Source organism: Labeo rohita, chromosome 12 (genome assembly GCF_022985175.1).
Source record: "Labeo rohita strain BAU-BD-2019 chromosome 12, IGBB_LRoh.1.0, whole genome shotgun sequence".
Lineage (NCBI taxonomy): Eukaryota > Metazoa > Chordata > Actinopteri > Cypriniformes > Cyprinidae > Labeo > Labeo rohita.
The window spans coordinates 13913961-13935157 of NC_066880.1; the positions used below are offsets into that span (position 1 = coordinate 13913961).

General features: G+C 35.6%; 3 protein-coding genes across 4 annotated transcripts in view; 1 reads left to right on the top strand and 2 right to left on the bottom strand.

Annotated features, from left to right (window-relative positions):
- acsf2 (acyl-CoA synthetase family member 2) overlaps positions 1–17012 on the top strand; it is a 28189-nt gene extending 11177 nt beyond the window's left edge. Inside the window, exons 11-16 of the mRNA XM_051124259.1 lie at positions 13158–13265; positions 13354–13505; positions 13607–13748; positions 14812–14922; positions 16101–16169; positions 16562–17012. Of these exons, the coding sequence (XP_050980216.1) occupies positions 13158–13265; positions 13354–13505; positions 13607–13748; positions 14812–14922; positions 16101–16169; positions 16562–16612 (633 nt within the window). The 3' untranslated portion in view covers positions 16613–17012. The remainder of the gene's footprint in view (positions 1–13157; positions 13266–13353; positions 13506–13606; positions 13749–14811; positions 14923–16100; positions 16170–16561) is intronic.
- chad (chondroadherin) lies at positions 300–7840 on the bottom strand. The gene is made up of 4 exons (XM_051124264.1): positions 6957–7840; positions 4364–4527; positions 3565–3710; positions 300–883 (listed from the first exon to the last, which is right to left on the bottom strand). The coding sequence occupies exons 1-3, from the start codon at positions 7740–7742 to the stop codon at positions 3569–3571; spliced, it is 1092 nt and encodes a 363-aa protein (XP_050980221.1). The 5' UTR covers positions 7743–7840; the 3' UTR covers positions 300–883; positions 3565–3568.
- A 927-nt stretch (positions 17013–17939) lies between the features above and the next one.
- Positions 17940–21106, bottom strand: armc7 (armadillo repeat containing 7). Of its 2 annotated transcripts, XM_051123565.1 has the most exons (4): positions 20959–21106; positions 20529–20652; positions 18435–18578; positions 17940–18363 (listed from the first exon to the last, which is right to left on the bottom strand). In XM_051123565.1, the coding sequence occupies exons 2-4, from the start codon at positions 20614–20616 to the stop codon at positions 18017–18019; spliced, it is 579 nt and encodes a 192-aa protein (XP_050979522.1). In that variant the 5' UTR covers positions 20617–20652; positions 20959–21106; the 3' UTR covers positions 17940–18016. The 2 variants fall into 2 exon arrangements, with proteins under 2 accessions (XP_050979522.1, XP_050979521.1); XM_051123564.1 differs by having other exon boundaries at positions 20529–21034.
- Between the last annotated feature and the right edge of the window lie 91 nt (positions 21107–21197).

Here is a 21197-nt window from a genome sequence, read left to right on the forward strand (position 1 = left end):
GTTTTTTGTTTAAATTTCTTAAATTACATTTTAAAGCTGAGACCTTCCCAGACAGCAACGTAGTGTTGGCCCAGATCCGGCCCAGACCTGGCCCGTGTGAAATCCATGCGGGCCAGATGCGGGCTGGATCTGGGCCGAAACTGCTTGCTGTCTGGGTTGTTTCATACCGGAAGTAATCTGCTCTGTCTGGTCTGTTGGCATGTTGTCAGTTTCCTCTTTGCTTGGCAATGTATTTTTTACTGCGTTACAACATGATGTGTAGTTTGAGATTGCCATTGTTTGTCGGACATAGCAACAGTAACTAGGGAGGGCTTGTTTTTGTGAATGGTCAGTTCTCGTCATTCACGTCGCCTGGCGCGAATTTGCGTCTATTTGTGTCTTCGCTACAAATAATTAACGTCGCTTTTGGTGTGCACACACTATAAGTCTTTGTGCTTCAATAGGGTACTTCTGAGTCTCTAAGTAAATGCTAATCAATACAAATCTATTTTACCGATTCTCATTTTATCCTGTTAGCACTCTTGATTTTTACTACAATGCAGAAACTAGTTCTGTGGTAATGTTAGTTTTATCAGCAGGTTGTTTGAATTACCATACATTACCATAACGGTGAACACTGAGCTGTATTTCCTTTGCGGTGTACATGTTTGTGAAAACTCTCTTTGCAAACTCACACAGTTGCTCCTTCAGGGTGTTTGTCAAAGTCTGTGAACACACATTTATGCTATTCATGTTATTTAGTATGAATCGAGTCAGCGCATCTATATGTCACAAAAAATGAGTGAGAGAGGAAACGGACAGTCCCAATGTAGCAGTCTGCATTGCTTTTCTTTTCTGCACATTGAAGTCCCGACACCTGGACAGGCCTCTTCTCCCTGTCCTCCTGGGGGAACATAGAATAAAAGATCGCCAAGCTTAGTTTTGGACATCTGATGGTCTGCACATAGTGCCAAAGCCAAAATGGAAAAGCACAAACAAACCTTAAATGACAAAGAGACCAGGAGGAACATGAAGGATAGGTTGGAAAAACATAACAGACAGTATTTTACCTCAAGGCAGTCGCCCAAACCCATATCCTGACCACAATTATAGAATTACCATTCGCTCTTTCATGTTGGGAGAGGTAAAAACACTTACAGTTAGCATTAGCCCCTTGATTCTCTGTGCAAATATAAAACTTTAATTTCTGACAGAAGTTACTGGAAGTTAATGTTTTAGGACGAATTGATTATTAGATCATTTAAGTCATATACTAACGTTTAAGGAAAATACAAATGCAAATTATTTATATTTGTTGTTGATAAGCTCATTAATAGAGGTACAACCACCAGTGACTAAATTGGTAACTTGGATCCAGGTTTCTCCAATTCCCAAATCAATGGGATTACATGCAAACCTGTGCTTAAATAATTTCGTAAGCATTAACCCTTGTTTATCACATCCACAGTGGTCTCTCAGGACTTGTGGAAGCACTTGAGTAGTGAATCTCAGGAATATCTTCTGATGAAAGGCTCTTTTGTGGGAGAGCAGTGGCGTCTTGCTCCGTGCACCACAGAGGACCCTTGAGAGTAGTTATTTACTCTTTTTTTTCTTCTTAATTTATTTACATTTGCAAATCATTTGGAAAAGGCTAGCTGTCATACTGAGGACTGTGATTAATGTCTCATGTTTATGATCATAGTTGAAGCTTTAATCCTGCGGTCTCATTTACCAGACCTCTGTGGACCACATAAACCTTTTATGGGTCTGGATGTTAGACCTCCTTTAAGGGTATGAGTCTCAAACATGGAAAACGTGTTTAATAATACTTAGTAATCTTAATAATGTTTAGACATCAGGAATGCTTTTATAATTTCACTACTGGTCTTATCTAACAAATATTCCTTGGTCAACTTTGAGTTTAATCTCAGCACACTTTAAAAAAATTGTACATTTTAAATTCATTTTTCAATATTACAATAATATTCGGTTTAGAAAATGGTTTTGAATCTTTTGGACTTTAAGTCTCCCTTGTCCAAGACAATATTCAAAGGCCCTTCTATATAAGCTGATGTACCTCAGCTACTTGTAATAAAAATATGTCAGTTTAATGTTAAGCATCTTTATTTTAATTAAGATAGGTTAATGTAAATAATTTTATTCCTTACTTGGAAGTAATGGCCTTCCTGTAGCTCAACCAGTAGTGCATGGCACTAGTAAAGCCAAGGTCGTGTCTTCAATTCACAGATAAATCAAGAACTGATAAAATGTGTACCTTGAATGCAATTTAAGTCATTTGGATAAAAGCCAAATGCTGTCCGAAGCCAAAGGCTTGATATGATTCTTTAGAGTCTGAATGAAAAGTCTTTAACAAACTTTGGTTAAAATTTCTCGATGGTAGTGTAAAGCACCCTTTTTACCTTGTCAAAAACCGCTCTTTTCACTGCGACTAGTTTCGGTGCATGTCCCTTTAAATGCTAATGAGCTCTGCTCATCCTGTGTCTCTCTTCCGTGAGGTGACCAGCCGTTCTCTAAAAGATTGTAAACTTTAGCTACATTTAGCCGCAAAACTTGCTAACTAGCACATAATTAAGAAAGGCGATTTGCAACGATTAATAAAAAACCCTTATACTCAGGGGTGCACATAAGTTTTTCAGCCTGATTCTCATAAGAGCACCTGGAGATTTGGTTTGGTCCTCACAACCTGGGTTTAGTGCTTCCGATTGACTGCATCTGTTCAGTGAAGAGCGTCAATGAATGAAAATTGTTTTCACATTTTTGCATTGTGCTTTGAAAACAGCAGCGAATAGCCTAACATGATGCTTTCAGTTTGGATAAAGATCTTATACGGTATTTTACAGTTTGTTGATCTAAAATGGTAATTGTGCATTAACAGCTGTCAACCATGTCAGAACCCAAATGCGCGCTCTGAACTTATTTCACAGCGCATTTCTTATTTTTTTCGTGCTTGCAGACCTGCGCCCACTTATGTGCACCCCTGCTTATACTCACTTCTTCTGTAGATGATGCTGAATTATGAATGATTTGTGCGAACATAGGCACATTTTGCATCCGATGACCCCAATAAAGAGGACGTCGGATGCAAAATTCGCTTTTTAAATGGTGTTTGCATATAAATGTCACTTAGCAGTGTGTGAATACAACCACTTTATACTTATAAAAATCCATTCAGTCGTTTTTTTAGTCCCCCAAAAACCCAAACAGTCTGAATTATCAAGCCGTTTTGATTTTCTGAGCATTATGACATCATACTGCTCAGGTCCCGCCCACAACCGCTGACGGACGGTCCCGTATTAGCATATTTCTGTCCTCAGTACTGTAAGCAATGCAGGTGTTTTGTAGTTTGATGTAAAAGTAAACATAAGAGTCTTTGTTTTCCACATCAGAGCCACTGAGGGCCCAGTGGATTAGTGTTGTTTCTACACGAAATACACACAAAACAGAAGTTGTAGGGTGAGCAGTAGCTCATTATCATTTAAAGAGACATGCACCGTTGTGAACAGAGCTGTTTTTGACAAGGTAAAAAGAGTGTTGTTTTACAGTGGAATTAACAGGGCAGCTCACCATCTCAAAGCCGTGTTCCCTTCCTGGCCCTATTCATCTTTGCCTTGCAGCGGGTGAAAGCAGAGCTGTCTCTTATTTGCTTTCCTTTCTGGCTTCCGGGAGAAGCACAAACTGCATCAGGGCGATGACGGCTAGTGTCCATCCATCTGTACAAACAAATCCAATCATTTAAATGAAATCTTTACCCTTAAAGTTAACATCAGCTGTTAGTTAATTTTACTTATTTCAGAGTAAAAGAATGGTCTACGCTTGTCTTGTTTTCTGGTACATACATTTATAAGGGGATAGTTCAACCAAAAATGAAAATTCTGTCATAATTTATTAACCCTCATTTCGTTTTAAACCTGTAAGACCTTTGTTCGTCTTTGGAACACAAATTAAGATTTTTTTTGATGAAATCCAAGAGCTTTCTGACACTGCATAGACAGCAACACAACTACTACGTTCAAGGCTAATTTATCAATGTCCTTACCACCTATCTGGGGGTAAGTGGTAGTTACGTTGTTGGCAGGGTCAGAAAGCTCTTGGATTTTATCAAAATATCTTAAGTTCTGAAGATAAACAAAAGTCTTGTGGGTTTGAAACAACATGAGGGTGATAAAATAATAGAATATAACAGAATTTTCCTTATTGGGTGAACTATCCCTTTAAGAAGTAAACAGGTTTTGTTTTGATTTCATATTTACTTGAATGAAGCCATGACATAAAAATGAAAGGCATTTGAAGGGCAAAATTTCTTTACCAACTACATCAGACCTAAATCCAGTTATGTTTGAAGTGTTCTGTTGTTGTCTCTTACTTTCTGAGGTTTGCTATCTGGCAGTTGCAGGACCAGGGGTTGTTAAACAGAGTGATGTTCTGAAGGGTGCCGAACTCAAGGCTGCTCGGCAGTGATTTTAGCTTGTTGTTTTCAAGGTGCAGAGATTTGAGAGCCGTCACTCCCTCAAAGGCAGCAGTGGAGAACTTGATAGGTAGAAAGGACAGATATACAGTTGTTTATCATACAGTCAATAACACATTGCAACTCACTGGTTTTACAGTTAACATTCAAAGTCAATCTTAATATCTAAAGGAGACTTGTGGATGCTGGACTGAGAGATTTTTTTCCACATGAAAGGCCTCTCTTATGCTGTCCTATGTGCCAGGGCTTATGTAAACCTGTCCGCACTTTCCTTCCAGCCCTCCATCAAACTTCATAAGCGTATGCAAGACTGCTAAAAACTACACCCAGGTGTTAGATGTACCGGTCTGCATGGTGTCTGCTTTATAGGAAGACGACGGTCAAGGGGCTTAGAAAGTGTACACACGGTGTGTGTGGGTGTGTTATGTAAGCGTAGAAAAGATGCACTTATTGAGGGACGTTTTGGAAATTTCCACTCAGAATGCAAGGGATGTGGAGCGTTTGGTAATTTGAGGCAATGGAGGATGGATCGATTCCAGCACGGAAGGGTTGTTTTCACTTTTTCTGTCTGTCCACTCTTCCATCGACCTGCTCGTCTGCCAGAAATGCCTGAATTGGGCTGAATTGTCCATTCAGGTGAGGCAACTACAGCCTGAAATACTTCTCTTCATGGGCCACGGAACACCCTGTCACTATTTACCTGTCTGCTAACCTTTGCTGACCTGTTTACATGGTGAACCAAGTGAGAGGAAAAAACTTGGGTCTCAAAATAACATTTTTCAAGCAAATAGACCCTAAAAATATCCACACGTGAGGGGAGAGTGGTTATTTTTTCCTCTTTTCTATTATGCAAACAACACTGACCAACTGCATGGCGCCGATGCTTATTTTTACACACGTTTGTGTATATAGAAATAACATAATTTAAACTAATTAGTATTATGTTATTTATAATATTTGTACATTCTGTTATATAAAACGCTGCTGTGACACAATCTGTATTGTTAAAAATACAAAATAAATAAATAAAGATGACTTGACTTAAAATATATATTTTTAAATAATAAAAAGATAGTGTATATATTTTTAAAATAGTAAAATAGTATATATTTAAATATAAACACATATATACATGTATGTGTGTATATATATAATTTTGGTAATTCAGTAATCGGTCGATTATTTTGACGATTAATCGAGTTATCTGATTTTGTGTGTGTGTGAAAATAAAAACAGTCCTAAGCAATATAAATAATAAAGCGCATATTAAACCCGTGGCGGTCGACTCTTCTGACGATTAATCGAATAATCGGACCTTTGTTTGTGTGTGTGAGGTAATAAAAACAGACCTAAGCAATATAAATAATAAAGCGCATATTAAACCCATGGCGGTCAACTGTTCTGATGATTAATCGAATAATCGGATCTAAGTTTGTGTGTGGTAATAAAAACAGACCTAAGCAATATAAATAATAACGTGCATATTAAACTTGCAGCGGTCAATTATTCCAACGATTAATAGAGTAATCTGATCTTTTTTTTGTGGTAATAAGAACAGACCTAAGCAATATAAATAAAGCGCATTTTAAACCTGCAGTGGTCGATTATTCTGATGATTAATCGAGTAATCAGATTTTTTTTTCTTTTGGTGGGAAAAAAACCCAGACCTAATCAATGTAAATAATAAAGCGCATATTAAACTTGCATCGGTCAATTATTCTGACGATTAATCGAGTAATCTGATTTTTTTTTTTTTTTGAGGTAATAAAAACAGACCTAAACAATATAAATTATAAAGCGTATATTAAATCTGCAGTGGTCAATTATTCTGAAAATTAATCAAGTAATCTGATGTTTTTTTTGTATTTTTGTGGTAATAAAAACAGACCTAAACAATGTAAATAATAAAGCGCAAACTAAAACTGCAGTGGTCGATTATTCTGAAGATTAATCGAGTAATCTAAAAACTTCCAGTATTCTGCCGCTTAATCGACACAGGTAAAATGCAATCAAGGATTTTTTTATGATCGAGTACTCAAATTTAATTGAAGAATTGTCGCACTGGTATCAGTCCATGTGGAGAGTCTGTTGAAGTCAGATCAAAGACAAGGAAGAGATAAATGTATCCCTTAAACACTTTCATTAGCCATATGGTTTTCCAGAGGGAAATATCCTGCTGGAATAGCACATGTGCATTCTGACATAAAGCACGTGTGACCTTTTTAAGGCCTGAAAGTATGAAGAGAATGGATCAGGAGGATCTTATTGAAAGAAAACAGGTGAAAATCTCTAGCACAGGTCTGTTTTAGCTGAATATCACTGTCTTCCAGACTACAGTTTACTCCGGTGGGGTTTCAGTACATCAGCACGACCAGCCGATGGACATAAAGTTTGTTTGCCAATGCTAAGCTTCCCGAAAACCCAAACCCAAACATGCATTTATTTAGCCATGATTTTAGAAGCCAGCATTCAGTTATGCCTACAGACTTACCTTCTCCAGGCCCATGTCATTTAGATGCAGTTTCTCCATATAGCGCCCAAAGCTCCGGAAAGCGTGGTCAGGAATCAGGGTGAGAGGGTTTTTGGACAGGTTGAGTTCCTCTACGACACGCAGCTTGCTTATAGCCATGAGAGGGTAGGTGGACAGCTTGTTACGGTCCAGAGTTAAAATGGCCAGGTTCTCCACTTCATCCAAAGAACCTGGCTGTATGGAGCTCAACTCATTGCCACTCATATAAAGCCATCGGAGATCACTAGTACCTGTGAAAGTACCAGGCTGCAGCTCTCGAAGCTTGTTGTCATCAAGCTGCAGGATAAACAGGTTGATCATTGGAGAAAAGATGCCTTTTGAAAGGCTTGTAATTTGGTTACCATCCAAGTAGAGATAAGTCAGTTCGGTCAGGTCGTCAAAAGCTCCTGGTTTGATGGTGCTGATCTCATTGTTAGACAAATAGAGGTAGATGAGCTTCTTCAGCCCTTTGAAAGCCTGGCTGGCCACCTCTCGGATCTGACAGTGCTGCAGGTGCAGAGAAATAAGCCCCTTCATTTCGCTGAAGCCCCCAGTTGGGAGATTCCCCAGGTTGTTGCGTTGCATGTTCAGGAGACGAGTGGCCTCGGATATGCGGGGGATCTTCTTCAGCCCGACGCTGTCACAAATAACATGTTGTAGGTCCCCATGGCAATGGCACTGGCTTGGACATTGAGTTGGTGCACCAAACACAAAGGGGACGCAGACCTGTAGACACGCTAGCACCAGTAGGAAGCTGAAACTGTACATGATGACGCTGTGTTGGTCAGTCCACTGCTGTCCGGCTGTTGGTCTTCTTTCGCCTTTACTCCAAGTCTTGCAGCAGGAACATTTACAGACAGCTAAAGTGGTCCACACAACCTCAGAGTAAAGAGAGGGAGTGTGTGAGAGTGCAGAGAGAGAGGTGGAGTGTGTGTCAGAGGAAAGGAGGGCAGTAAGCTGAACGCTTGAGTGTTTATAATAGCTTCTGAGTGTTTGTAAGAGTTCTGCACTTAATGTTACAAAGGCTTTGTAGAATCTGCAAGATGTTTATTAAAAATAAACTTAATTATTTGTTTAAGTAGTCCTTAAATACACTGTTGTTCAAAGGTTTGGGATCAGTAAGGCTTGTAATGTTTTTTTAAAGAAGTCTCATGCCCATTAAGGCTGCATTTATTTGATTAAAAATACAGGGAAAAAAAGAGTAAAATTGCGAAATGTTATTACAATATAAAATTATGGTTTCTGTTTTAATATACTTTAAAATATAATTTATTCCTGTGATGCAAAGCTGAATTTTCAGCACCATTACTGCTGTTTTCAGTGTCAGATGATTCTTTAAAAATCATTCTAATATGCTGATTTATTAGTGATGTTGGAAACAGTTGTGCTGCTTAATATTTTTGTGGAACCTGTGATTGTTTTGGGTTTTTTTTTTAGGATTAAAAAGAACAGCGTTTATTCAAAATATAATTTTTTTTCTAACAATATAAGTCTTTGCTATCTCTTTTTATCAATATTACACATCCTTGCTGAATTAAAGTTTTAATTTCTTTTAAAAAAAAAAAAAAAAATAAAAAAACAGACCCCAAACTTTTGAACGGTAGTGTATCTTTTTAGAAAAGATTTCTATTTTAAATAAATGGCAATAAAATATTAAGCAGCACAACTGTTTCCAGCACTGATTATAAATCAGCATATTAGAATGATTTCTGAAGGATCATGTGACACTGACAACTGGAATAATGATAATGAAAATTCAGCTTTGATCACAGGAGTAAATTGGATTTTACTGTATATTAAAATTAATTAAGCAAAACATTATTTTACTTTGAAATAATAGGTCACAATATTGCTTTTTTTCTGTATTTTTGATCAAATAAACAGCCTTGATGAGCAAAAGACACTTGTTTAAAAAAAACATTAAAAATTTAAAATTAAATTTTTGAACGACAGTGCAGTTCTGCTCCTAACATTACATAGCAATTATACAATCTGCACAAAATTTATTAAAAATGCTTAAAATAAAGTTTTGCTTTTGACACCGCATAGAAATTTCAAAATCTGCAAATATTTATTTATTTATTTAAGTAGCACTTAATATATTTATTGAAAATAACTGTAAATGTTTATTTATTGCTTATAATACAGTTCTGCTCTTAACTTTACATAGCCGTTGCAGAAGCTGCAAAATATTTATTAAAAATACATTACATTTCAAATATTTATTTATTTATTTATTTATTGCTTATAATATTGTTTTGCTCTTAACATTACATAGCATTTGCAGAATCTGCAAGATATTTATTTAAAAAGACATTTATTTATTTATTTAAGCAGTGCTTAATATATTTATTAAAAATACATTTAAATGTTTATTTATTTGTTGTTCATAATAGATTCCTTGTAACATTATATAACAACGGCTACATCTGCAAGGTATTTAGTAAATTAAACATATATAAATAAATTAAAACATATATTTGTTTGTTAGTTTATTAGAGCTCTTAACATTCTCAGATAATTATTAAAATAAATTAAACATTTATTTATTTATTTATTTATTTAGTGCTTAATGTACAGTTTTGCCTCTAACTTTACATAGCCCTTGCAGAATTATCTTTTTATTGTAATATTTTATTTTATTAGCATTTATTACAGTTCTGCTCTTAACATTACATAGACATCACAGATTCTGCAAGATATTAAAATAATGTAAGCATATATGTATATATATATATATATATATATATATGTATATATAAAAATAAATTTTAAATAGTGCTTATAGTTTATAGCTTATTGCTTCTAACTTTACATAGACATTGCATAATTTTCTAACTATTTTATTTTTGCTGATTATAAAATTACATCTGAATTACTCTGATATATTCCAGAAGAAAAAAGTAATAACGTTCAGAAAGTATTCAGATATACCTTTTTTAGATTTTGTGTGTTTGTGTGTTTGTTTGTTTTTAAATATATATATTTCAAGCATCACTGACTGTTTTTAATCATTTTTGATGTTGTGTATTAGTTCCCGTTTTGTCCTGATAGGTCAAATTGTCCACTTGTCTTGACAAAAACCCTCTAGGACCTCTAGGTTCTTTGGTTTCCCAGCATGCTTTGCATATTCGATTTCTCCCCATAGTGGCTTCGCAAATTAACATCTCATACATAAAAACATCATATTCATCATTTGTCCATTTGACTTACAGATTTGACTCCATTTGTCTTCTCAGGTCCTAAGATATGATATACACTTCCACTTGAGAACCATTATTTAAAAGATCTGACAATTCATTAGGAATTTTAATCCTTTGTATGTAGATGCATTGAAAATTTGATCCATTAAATATTTTTTAACTATAATAATGTGAATATTCATGTTTTATCATTTCCCCAAGCCTCATTTTTGTGAGACATTTAAGTTTTGATCCTACTTTAAGAAGATTTTTTTTTATTTTCTTACTAAAAATACATGAAGTTCAGAGCTGTATTTTTATTTTTAGTCTCTCGTTTCACAGTCTAATTTGTGCGCAGCCAAATCTCATGAGGTTAAGGTGAGACTGTGTGTCGTGCCAGACATTTCCATTGTTTTTAGTCAGCAGAAGGAGGAAAAAGGACCGTTTTATAACATATAATCACCGCCAGATGTTTGGCTGGTATCACATCGCAACAATTGAAATGGAGGGTTTTCTTTTGTCTGCAGTGAAGCGTTTCATGGAGCGGAGAGACGCATTCCTCTGCATAAATGTCTCCTTTCATTTCAGCTATGTACAGTATTCAATCTAAAAAAAAAAACTGAAGTAACTGAAGTGCACTGTGGAATCACCTAGTAGTTTTTTCATGCGATTTTGTGTAACAAAATGTTCCTCTTTGGTTCAAAGACCTGATAGACCTCAGATGTGTTTATGAGCGTTTCTCTCAGGTTAGACGGAATCTAGTGTTTGCTTAACAGATTTAACATTTTATCGGCAAAGTGTATGTCTTTGGTTCCTTCACGTCCACATTCACACACCTTCTGCGTAGCAAGTAGCTAGTGTTTGGCTTGTAGTAGCATTGGCTAGGTATTGTAAAATAAATCAGGTGAGCAAAGTTTAACTGATATTAGACTCCGAAATCCAAAGAAGGCTACACTGGCTATTAAAGACGATTCATGCTTTTTTTAATGTACTTATTGAGTTCAAAAACAAATTACTCACTTAAAATCCCTTCAGATGTTCCACACAAACACTATAAATGTCTGGCGCGTCACACGGCCTCACCTCAACAGCTGGCAGTACTTGTAGTTCAGTTTGGTAAACACAAACTGACATTTTGTGCTGTGATGAGGTTATGTCTCTTAAAGACACGGTGATGAATTGTTTCCAATGGACATTATCTGATTTGTTATTTGGATGATGTGTTTTAGTCTGAAGCGGTACTGTAAAGCAAGAGAGGTGGGTTTCAAATCAGTGCCAGTTCTCAGGTGCGCACCACATACCTCACCTGCTTCCCAGGCCTGGCCCATTCAGCTGATTCAGCTGTCTGCTTGCCATTAGACTAGTTTATGGACAAATGTTAGCAAACGGCCTTTGCCACATTCGGCTGTGCATAAAGACTAAGCACACTGAAATTTAAATAAGAGATTAATGGCACAGAAATCAGAACATGTACAGTGGAATCAATGTATTTTAAACACTGAATAAAGAAAAACACTAAAATAAAATAAAACCAACATCTATGAATATGATATTTCAAATTACAGGTCAAATTTGTTTGATTTGTTTTGAGCCATTTTTAATATTATACATTTTTTAAATATATTTTTTATTTCAATTTATATTAGTTTATCAGTTTATTATTTTTTTATATTTAAAAAAAATGAATAAATCATGATAGTAAAATGCATTTTAAAATAAAAAAATATATAATGCAATGTTATGTTACGTTTTAAAAGGGCTAAACTGAAGCATTTTTATTATTATCACATTTTTATATTCATTTTTGTATTAAATTATCAATTCAATACAATTTAATTTTTATTGTCAATATTTTAAATTTTGTATATACATGATTATTATTATTACATGATTGTATATATTTATATATATATAAAATATAAAAAAAATATATTATCATTCAAAATTATCATTTTTTTTTTTATTTTTTATATCGAATAATCAATTAATTATACATATTTTTAAAGAATTTTAAAGATGATAAATTGGTAAATGTATATAAAAATTAAAATGTAAAAAATATGTTACACTTTAAAAATGCTACATTGAAACATTCTCATTACTGCTATAAGAAATGTTTTGTATTGAATTTATAATTTTTTTATCAATTAATTCTATGTTTTGTACATAAATTATAAGGTAAAACAATAATAAAAATATATTATTTAAAAATTATTTATGTATATAAAATTGTAAAAAAAAACGAACTTTAAAAATGCTAAATTGACGCTGTTTGAATTATACATATATTATACATAAATTATAAGGTGAAAAATTAGTAAAGCATAATAAAATAATACATTAAAAAAAAGTTTAGAAAATGTAAAAAAAAAAATATATATATATATATTACACTTAATTAAACCATTAAACCGTTTTCATTAGTGTTACACATATTTTATATTGAATTATTATTTTTATCTTTATATTAAATTATCAATTAATTATACATATTTTTAAACAAAATAAGATAAATTATTAAAACATAATAATAAAATAATACATTATTTTAAAAATATAAAACACTTTAAAAATGCTAATTTGAAGCATTTTCATTATGTTGTCATCAGAAATATTTTATAATAAATCATTTTTATATTTAATATTAAATTTTCAATTAATTATGTTTTTAAATACATTATAAGATAATAAATTAGTAAAACAATAAAATAATAATTATTTTTAAATGATCAATTATACATATTTTTAAATAAATTATAAGGTAATAAATGGGTAAAACATGATAATAAAATAATACATTATTTTAAAAAATTATTTTTGTTTTTTATTTTAAAAAATTATTTAGCATTTTTACAAATGCTAATTTGAAGAATTTTTATTTAAGTGTTATTTTTACCCCAGTGTAAGTCGTACACATTATTACAAATGGTGAGTTAAGCACTATCTTAGTTTGAATGTGTATATGTACATTCTGGTGAAGTGCTTCTCTCTTTTGTAACAGATTGGGTACGGCACAACCGAAAACAGCCCTGTGACATTTTGCGGCTTTCCGATTGACAGCGTGGAGCGAAAGACAGAGACTGCTGGATGTATATGCCCCCACACTGAGGTTCATTTACACACAATACTAGACAGAGATGTTCTTCATGCATGTTTATACTCTGTTATAGCACACTGAATGGTTGTTTCTCCATTAGGCAAAAATAGTAAACCCTACTTCAGGTGAGACCGTACCTCTGGGCGTTCAGGGTGAGCTGCTAATCAGGGGATACTGTGTGATGCTGGAATACTGGAACGATGATGAAAAGACCCAGGAGTGCATCACAAAAGATCGTTGGTACAAGACTGGGTAAGTGCATTTGAATCTTTCCCTCTACTAGACATACACATTATTCAGGATTCATTCCAAACAGTCCTTAATGACTCTACCCGTCCTGTGATCTAATACAGTGACATTGCCACTTTGGACGGGTACGGGTACTGCAAAATAGAAGGACGCATCAAGGACTTGATCATCCGAGGAGGAGAAAACATCTATCCTGCTGAAATCGAACAGTTTCTCCACACACATCCTAAAATTCAGGAAGCACAGGTAAACAATTTTAACCAGGGACATTTATGGTAATTTTCATCAACTATTCCTTAAAGGGGTCATCGGATGCCCATTTTCCACAAGTTGATATGATTCTTTAGGGTCTTAATGAAAAGTCTATAATATACTTTGATTAAAAATTCTCAATGGTTTTGTAAAACAACACCCTTTTTACCTTGTCAAAATGAGCTCTGCAAAAATCATCCCATTCTGAGGGACTGTTCCTTTAAATGCAAATGAGCTCTGCTCGCCCCGCCCCCTCTTCTCTTTGTGGAGTGACGAGCCTGTTTACTTTAGCCGCATTTAGCCACATTTAGCCACGAAACTTGCTAACTAGCACGTTATTAGAAAAGGTGATTGCAGAGATTCATAAAAAAAACCCTTAGTCCACTTCTGCTGCAAGTGAAGCTGGATCACGAATGATTTGCACGAACATGGATATATGTAGATCGGGAGGTGCATTCCCTTCACAAACAAATGTAATCCACTGCATCTTCAACGACTCAGAAGTCGGGAGTAAATGATGACCGCTATGTTCGTTACTACATCCAGCAACACAACACCTCAGTCGCTCAATCGGAGATATTCTTGTCTAACTTACATTCCTGCTCCGGCATCGAAACAATGGAGGTCGGACTGTGACAGCTAATCTGAGATAAGACGCTCATGTCAATCAAGTATCGTGGGAGCGGCCTCTGTCGATGTGAGAATGGCTTGATTTGAAAAAGAGGATATTATTTTTACAGATTAATTGAAAATGTGTACACACACTGCCAACACACATTAATGTTCAAACAACATGAAAAAGTGAACTTTGCATCCGATGACCCCTTTAAATCTCTATTTTATGTAAAAGAAAGCATGATGGTCTATGCTTGTCTTGTTTTCTGGTATAAATATCTAAACATTCTTTGAGGAATAGTTGACCTAAAATTGAAAATTCTGTCATTAATCACCCTCATGTTGTTCCAGACATGTAAGACTTTCATTCATCTTCAGAACACAAGAGAAAATAAATTTTTGCAGTTTAGAAAAGCATGTTCTGTCTTTGTTTTCCATACAGGTGGTTGGAGTGAAGGATGCGAGAATGGGGGAGGAAGTTTGTGCTTGTATTAGAGTCAAGAATGGTCAGGAACTAACTGCAGAAGAGGTCAAGGCCTACTGCAAAGGAAAGGTAAGGATATCTGCAGTTTTTAAGAAATAAATCATACAAAATGCATGTTATTTTTTATTTAGTACTGACCTGAATAAGATACTTCACACAAAAGACGTTTACATATAGCCCTACTGAATTTATAAAAATGACCCCGTTCAAAAGTTTACATACACTTGATTCTTAATACTCTGTCATTACCTGAATGATCCGCAGCTGTTTTTTTTTAGTGATAGTTGTTAATGAGTCCCTTGTTTGCTGTGAAACTGCCTGCTGTTCTTCAGAAAAAAATCCTTCTTTGGTTTTTCAGCATTTTTGTGTATTTGAACCCTTTCCAACAGTGACTGTATGATTTTGAGATCCATCTTTTCACACTGAGGGCAACTGAGGGACTCATATGCAACTATTACAGAAGGTTCAAACACTCACTGATTAGTTAGAAGGAAACACAATGCATTAAGAGCCGGGGGTGAAAACTTTTGAACAGAATGAAGATATATACATTTTTCTTATTTTGCCTAAATGTCTTTTTTTTTTTCATTTAGTACTGCCCTTCAGAAGCTACAGAAGATGCTTACATGTTCCCCAGAAAACAAAATAAGTTAAATTTACCCTGCACTTTAAATTCAAAAAGTTTTCACCCCCGGTTATTAATGCATTGTGTTTCCTTCTGAAGCATCAGTGAGTGTTTGAACCTTTTGTAATAGTTGCATATGAGTCCCTCAGTGTGAAAAGATGGATCTCAAAATTAAACAGTCATTGTTGGAAAGTTGTTAAGTACACAAAAATGCTAAAAAACCAAAGAATTTGTGGGACCTGAAGAACAGCGGGCATTTCAGCTGTTCAGGACAAACAAGGGACTCATGAACAAAAAAAACAGCTGTGGATCATTCAGGTAACAACACAGTATTAAGAATCAAGTGTATGTAAACTTTTGAACAGGGTCATTGTTATACATTCAACTATTATTTTCTCTTGTGGACTATATGTAAATGTCTTTTATGTGAAATGTCTTATTCAGGTCAGTACTAAATAAAAAATACCATGCATTTTGTATGATCCCTCTTATTTTGGTAAAATAATAAACATTTTGTAGATTCTGTAAGGTGTATGTAAACTTATGACCTCAACTGTATATATAGATATATATGGAAAACACATATGCTGTTTCCATTTAAATACTACTGTTGTTTTCACAGATTGCCCATTTCAAGGTGCCACGCTATGTAACGTTTGTTCAGGGATATCCTCTGACTGTCACAGGCAAGGTAAGTGATATGAGACAATATGAAAGTTGCTGCACACTACTACGATTATGATAAATAATAAATAAACAATTCAGATGATTCATTTAGTCCATGTTCTGTGAGCATTTACAGAATGATCTCTCTACTTTGTCACCACTCCTTTTTGCGTCTGTGGGTACATGATGTTAAATATGAAGAAAATGTTAAAATGGTGTTTTCTTGGGTGGATTCACATTAGTCTCTAGACAGAAAAATTTCAAGCAATTTCCCCGTCTGCTTGAAACCCACTGAAGTGGTTTCAGAAGTTTGAGGGCTACTGTGACACCTTTGCTTTTAAAGGCTTGTGGTTTTGCTGTCAACAGATTGAACCCTTCAGTAACACTACCACTGTTTCTTTTCTTCATCTCTCTCAGATCCAAAAGCACAAACTGCGTGAGCAGACAGAAAAACAGCTTGGACTGTGATTGCAAAAGCAGCTGTGGTATGTTTTTTAACCTTTACAAGCAGGACATCAACCCTCGGGATATCATGGGTTACTCGACTATATTAAGATATCATTGTTTTATAAGCCATGTTTTTAATTAAACATATTTATACATTGTTGATATTACCCTGTTATGTTAACATCCTGTTTCTAATAAGCTAACGGTGGTTTTTCTACATGTGTATTTTATTAATTATCTTGAATTTGTAACGAATTGTATTTGAAACCAAGTAATTCTTAATCATGTAAACCAATTATGATCATAGGATATTGTTATCCAAAATATGCATGGTTACACTAAGACCATTTTAGGCAGATGACTTTATATGTGTCTACTAGAATGTTCCTTTTAAATATACTGTTGTATAATAAAATGACAAAAAAACAGCGTGTCCTCTTCTTCTTTTTTTGACCAAAGTCAAAGGTAAATCATCTTGCTTGGTTTTTGTGCTCTGTATTCAATCTGAAGTACATATGTTATACATTTCATATTCCCGAAATATCCAAAAATAGAGTATTTTAAGGCACAGTTCCAGTCTTTTTGTTGGCGTTGAGGTAGTTTCCCCCTTATTGTGATCTCAGGTGTGCCGTGTCGGTGTTCATTTAGGTTTCGGTGCTTTCCTGCTTGGCTTGTGATGTGACCATTTTGATGCTGGTATTGAGACCATATGGAATGAGGAAAGAGGTTGCCTCTCAGCATTCTAATGGGTCTGCTGGAAAGTAATGGCTACTCGGGTTTGGACTAGCACATAGTTTCGTGAGGATTGTTTGGGGTGAGACTTTAAAACCGAAGTGTTGGACAAAACCCCAGACATTCTTTAGAATTTCCTAGCAGCTAATAATGGAATCCATCATTCACTGCATGCTTCTCAGCGCCATTATGGGATGCATTCATTTGCCTGTGTAATATATTTCATAAAATTAACATTGATTTATGGCAGCACTGCTTCCAGTAAATGGATCACCTAATTTGGAATCTAGCATGAGTGAAAACCTCAAAAAGGAGCTAAAAATATGTTGAGACTCCCCCGTGTGTCCATTAGTAGAATAACAATACCAGCATCTGTTTCTTCTTTTCCTAATTTTTTTGGTTTCAGAACAAAGTCTATTTTCTATTTTGAATGCAGTTACTATAAATGTAATTTTTGGTAAAAATAGTTAACATTTTGGTAAAATTTTGGTGAAATAGTTAACATTTGGCAGATTCTGCAAAGTATATGTAAACTTTTGACCTCAACTGTACATAATGCATTTGCATGTATAAATATTTAAACCCGTACCATATTTTTTAAGAAAATAAGGTTTTATTTTTCAAAATATCTTAAATGACAATTTCAACATTTACATATTGCCCAGAGACAATTGCATTCAAAAGCAAAAGCGTTCAGTCCTTTGGCAGTGGGATCCCCACCGCTGATTGGCTTTGTCCCTGCATTTCCTCTCTGGCTTTGTCCACTTGTTGCTGCGTGCAGCAGTCCTCCAGGAAGACTGATGCCAGGTTCCTGAGGCGCGGGTTCTGTGTGAGGGAGAAGCGCAGCATGCACTGCACCACTGCGCTTTCTGTGGTCTCGGCACGCGAGGTCGCTGTGGTGAGGTTCATTAATGTAGTGATGGCAGAGAGAACCGTCTCATCTCTGTTACTCGACAGGCAGGATATCACTAATGGGACTCCGCCGCTTTGCAGGATCTGATCACGGGACTCCCGCTCCATACTTAGGTTACACAAACCACCTGTAGGATTTCAAACACTTAGTTGTTTCATGTGAATGGATGACAACAGCAATTGTAACAGCTATACTAACCAATTCCAAACTCCACAAAGTTCTCGTTGTCTTCTGTCAGCATGTCCAGGAAGAGCTCAGTGACCTGGAGCAATCGCAGTGCCTCCAGGTTGGAGGGATCATAGGCGAAGTTGGCCAGGTTTGCCAGAATTTGCTCTTTAGCATCTGCCAGGAAACAAATGATATGACAGTTTTCATACAACCTAATACTTTTATTAGAAATATGGCTGTAAACAGTAAATCCAATGTTCTGTCATCAAAAACTAGATGGTGCAGCATGTCAAACACAATCTGACATAACGACATCATTATTCGCACAGTGCAGCTGATTGGTTCTTTTTATATCAGCAGCCAATGAGTTTACTGCTCAACACTGAAATACTCGTAATAGTTGTAGCAGGTATCAGAAACCCTCCACCTTCCCCAGCTCCACCTGTATACATCTGCTACTGGGGTACATCATGTATGTTATATATTGGCCAGTGTTTCATTTCATTGTCCATGTATGTCCAGCAGCAGTATTTCACAGCAGCATGTCTGTGAATGTATTGACAGTAGCAATTTGAGTTTTCATGACAGAACTCTATGTACTAATTATAATCTGAAAAGTAAAGGAATATAGCATGTGCAAACTGCTTCAAGCATATATATGCAGTGCCTTGCGAAAGTATTCTGGGACAGTTTTTGATACACTGCTTTAAATTTTTAAATTAGCATCTCAACATGCACATTTATTAAAAATAAAAACATAAATGATTCCATTGCATAAGTATTCATGCCCTTATCTGGGACAGTTGATATTTAGCTCAGGAGCATTCATATTGCTTGTAGATGTTACTACGTTTTGAGTGGAGTTAAACTGTGGCAAATTCAATTGAATGGGTATGATCTGGAAAGGTGAACATGTCCTAAAAGGTCTAACAGCTGAAAATGCACATCAGCGTGAAAACCAAGCCCTGAGGTCAAAAAACCTGCCTGTAGAGCTCGGAGACAGGACTGCATCAAGCCACGCATCTGGGGAAGAGTTCAGAAAAAAATATGCAGCAATGAAGGTTCACAGAAGCATGTGGTCTCCGTTATCCTTAATGAAAGAATAAAATAAACAGGACTTTTCCTAAAGCTGGCCTCTTGGCCAAACTGAGCAATTGATGGAGAAGGGCTTTGGTTAGACTGGTGACCAAGATCCTGATGGTCACTCTAGTTGAGCTTCATGATCATATATGAACATAGGAGAAACCTACAGAAGGACAAACATCATTGTAACACTCCACCAATCTGGGCTTTATGGTGGTGTGGCAAGTCTCAATCCTCTCCTCAGTGAAGACACATGAAAACACACTTGGCATTTGCAAAAAGCACCTAAAGGACCCTCAGACTGTAAAAAACAAGATTCTCTGGTCTGATGAACCTCAATTCCAAGCATCACGTTTGGAGGAAACCAGGCACTGCTCATCACCTGCAGAGTACCATCCCAAAAGTAAAGTGTGCTGGTTTCAGCGACAGGGACTGAAGGACTCATCAGAGTAGAAATACAGAGATAGCCTTAATGAAAACCCAGTCCTGAGGATTCAGAACCTCAGACTAGGCAGAAGGTTCACCTTCCAAAATGAAAATGACCCTAAGCCCACAGCAAGCGTGGCTTATATACAACTCTGTGAATGTTCTTGAGTGCCCCAGCCAGAGCCTGGCTTTGAAACCAATCAAATATTCTGGAGAAACCTGAAAATGTCTGCCAACCCCCATCCAAGCTGACAGAGCTTGAGATGTGAAGAGAAGAATGGCAGATAATTGCCAAATGCTGATGTGCAAAACTTATCGCATCATACCCAAAAAGACTTGAGGCTGTAAAGATGCTTCAGCTAAGTACTGAGTTAAGGGTGTGAATACTTATGCAATGTACCTATTTCAGTCTTATATTTTTATAAAATATACAAAGTTGTGACAATTCCGTTTTAGCTTTGTCATTATGGTGTATGGAGTGTAGACTGACGTGGAAAAAAAAGTAGTTTAAAGCAACTTAACACAAGTCAGCAACATAAAACAATGAAGGGGTATGAATATATTTGCAAGGCACTGTACATATGTTCAGTAGTGTGTCTGCAAACACTGACGTACCTTCACTGTCAGTGTCCTGAAACTCAGTGACCAGACCCTGCAGATATTCAAACCTGTCAGCCACCGAGAAACGATTCTTTCCTGCCATCACAGATGAATCATGGGTAACATTGGGGTTTAACACCTTCAGAAAGAGACAGACAGACATATCAACAGATAGAAAAAGATAAACACTGTATAACAAATATACCATATTACAAAATACTGATATTGATATTTTATTGCACCGTATAAAACAAAAAAGTTTGTGATAGTGATCTAATCTCATTTCTTGTCTTTATTGCTGTTATTGTTGTCGTCCATCAGTATCGTGACACTGATTAGATTAGTATCCTGACTTACAAAATAAAGTCAAAGGTGCTTCTGCTATAAACTTCAACTTTGAATTTCCTATCTACAGAAACTGTCTATGAACTGTAAATACACATACAAATACATTTCATCCAGAATGTCATGATTTAATCAACGAGTTTTTTTAAATTTCGCCTCAGCGACTGGGCTCTGCGCGTCTGGTCCGTCAGTAAATACTTCCGTTGTCATCTGCAGCTCTTTTGATTTTAAGTTCCTCCCTCATAAACACACATATAAGTAACGTAAAATAACAAAACATTTTACTGTGTAAATTATTCACAACATCCCCTCTGTTTCGTAAGACAATATCGGAAATAA

Bases quoted from the DNA above. Each gene is read 5' to 3' on its own strand.
- chad (XM_051124264.1), bottom strand. From the start codon at position 7,742: ATGTACAGTTTCAGCTTCCTACTGGTGCTAGCGTGTCTACAGGTCTGC. The intron at 4,528-6,956 runs GTAAGTCTGTAG...CTACCTATCAAG, and splicing joins ATGACATGGGCCTGGAGAAG to TTCTCCACTGCTGCCTTTGA. The intron at 3,711-4,363 runs GTAAGAGACAAC...TTGTTTGTACAG, and splicing joins CAGATAGCAAACCTCAGAAA to ATGGATGGACACTAGCCGTC.
- armc7 (XM_051123564.1), bottom strand. From the start codon at position 20,796: ATGAGATTAGATCACTATCACAAACTTTTTTGTTTTATACGGTGCAAT. The intron at 18,579-20,528 runs GTACGTCAGTGT...GTTTCCTGGCAG, and splicing joins TCAGGACACTGACAGTGAAG to ATGCTAAAGAGCAAATTCTG. The intron at 18,364-18,434 runs GTTAGTATAGCT...GAAATCCTACAG, and splicing joins CTTTGTGGAGTTTGGAATTG to GTGGTTTGTGTAACCTAAGT.